The following is a 1,597-nucleotide window of genomic DNA, read 5'->3' on the forward strand; positions in this document are numbered from 1 at the left end:
CTGCAAAAAAGGGGTGGGGGGCTTTGATCAAGCAGGTGCCACCTTGAATATTTGATCCCTTCCTAGGCTAGCCATCATGGGAATGGTCCCACAAAGGCCCCAGTATTGTTCTTAGAAAGTAAAAGTACCCCATGGGAGGATGTCACCGGGATCACTATTTTGTAAGCCCACCTGGACATAGTTTCAAAGTCAAAATGGGTCCCTTCTCCCCCAAAGGCTGCCTGCTCCCTTTTTCCCCATAAGAAAGCATCCTTCAAAGTCCAGAATGCTGAAGGCCCCAACCCATGCCATACATCAACCATCTGCTCTTTTTCTCTCAGATCGCATCAACATCAAGAAGAAAGGCACCTGGCCTTCTGCTTACCTCTCAGTTCAGCACGTCATTGACTGTGCCCAGGCAGGGACCTGTCACGGTGGAGACCATACAGGCGTATGGGAGTATGCTCACCAGCATGGTATCCCTGATGAGACCTGCAACAACTACCAGGCAAAAGATCAAAGTGAGAGAATGGGGCAGCCCTGACCTTAACCCAACTTGAAAATGTGCTCATCTCTGTATCTCCATCCTTTGATCGCCATGTGTTAATGTGAAACTCTGCAGATAGAAATCAGTTCCAAGGGGCCTTCATCTCCATCCCACCCATAGAAGCTCTGATGTAGCCCTCCATGGCAAGGTGGTTAGAAAGAATAGGGGATATGATACCAAAGGTCTCCAGGTTTTTTTAGATGTAGCATAGTTACCAAGCTTTCTGAGTCATGATCAGTCATGATACTCTTGGAAGTATCTGTGGAATAGCTTTCTCCCACCAGTTTGATGTAGAGATTAAGGTGGTAGATTAGAAACAGGACATTCTGAGCGCTAGTCTTCCCTTAGGCCTGGAAGCAACTGGGTGACTTTAGGCCAGTCACTCTCAGCCCAACCCATCTAATAGGGTGGTTGCTGTTGGGAATATAGGAGGCAGGAGTGTTGGGCATGCCTGGTGCCTTGGGATGCACAAAATAGGATATACATCTAACAAAAAGCAAAGGAGTCTTAGGATAACATTTAGAAATTTTAGACAAACATCCAGCGTAGGAAATCTTGGGAGCAGAAGTCAAAAACATCTGGTGCAGGTGTGTAGAGACCATTTCCATAGAGCATTTAAGAAGATTACATTTTCTTGTTTTAACCAGATAACGCTCTCATAGCTATATATATTTAAATATATATTTAAAGAGAAAATATCTGCTGCAAACTCCACGTAGGTGTTGGGAAGGGCATCTGGCCAGGAAATGTTCAACTCAATTCAGTTACCCTGACTCCACCCCAAATAAAAGGGATTAAAGGGTCATAAATATATATATATATATATATATATATATATATATATTATAAAACAAAGCGACCACCAAGAGAAATCTATAAAACATATAGAGTTTAATCTACCAAGCTTTCGTCAAGTGCACTTGACATCATCAGGGTTAAAAAGGCAAATGCTGGGAAGGTTTATATACAGTCGTTCAACGCCTGCTTCCGGCTCCTGGAGCGCGGTATATATATATATATATATATATATATATATATATATATATATATATATATATATATATATATATA

At 42.1% G+C, this 1,597-nt stretch overlaps 1 protein-coding gene across 1 annotated transcript in view; it reads left to right on the forward strand.

The window, feature by feature from the left end:
* Nucleotides 1–265: 265 nt before the first annotated feature.
* Nucleotides 266–1,597, forward strand: part of LOC107301236 (cathepsin Z-like) — a gene marked incomplete at its 3' end in the record, with an annotated part of 7,756 nt that continues 6,424 nt past the window's right edge. The window contains exon 1 of the mRNA XM_015830489.1: nucleotides 266–500. Coding sequence (XP_015685975.1) covers nucleotides 266–500 — 235 coding nt within the window. The remainder of the gene's footprint in view (nucleotides 501–1,597) is intronic.

This window comes from Protobothrops mucrosquamatus, unplaced genomic scaffold, assembly GCF_001527695.2.
Source record: "Protobothrops mucrosquamatus isolate PMUCROS unplaced genomic scaffold, P.Mucros_1.0 scaffold10883, whole genome shotgun sequence".
Taxonomy (NCBI): Eukaryota; Metazoa; Chordata; class Lepidosauria; order Squamata; family Viperidae; genus Protobothrops; species Protobothrops mucrosquamatus.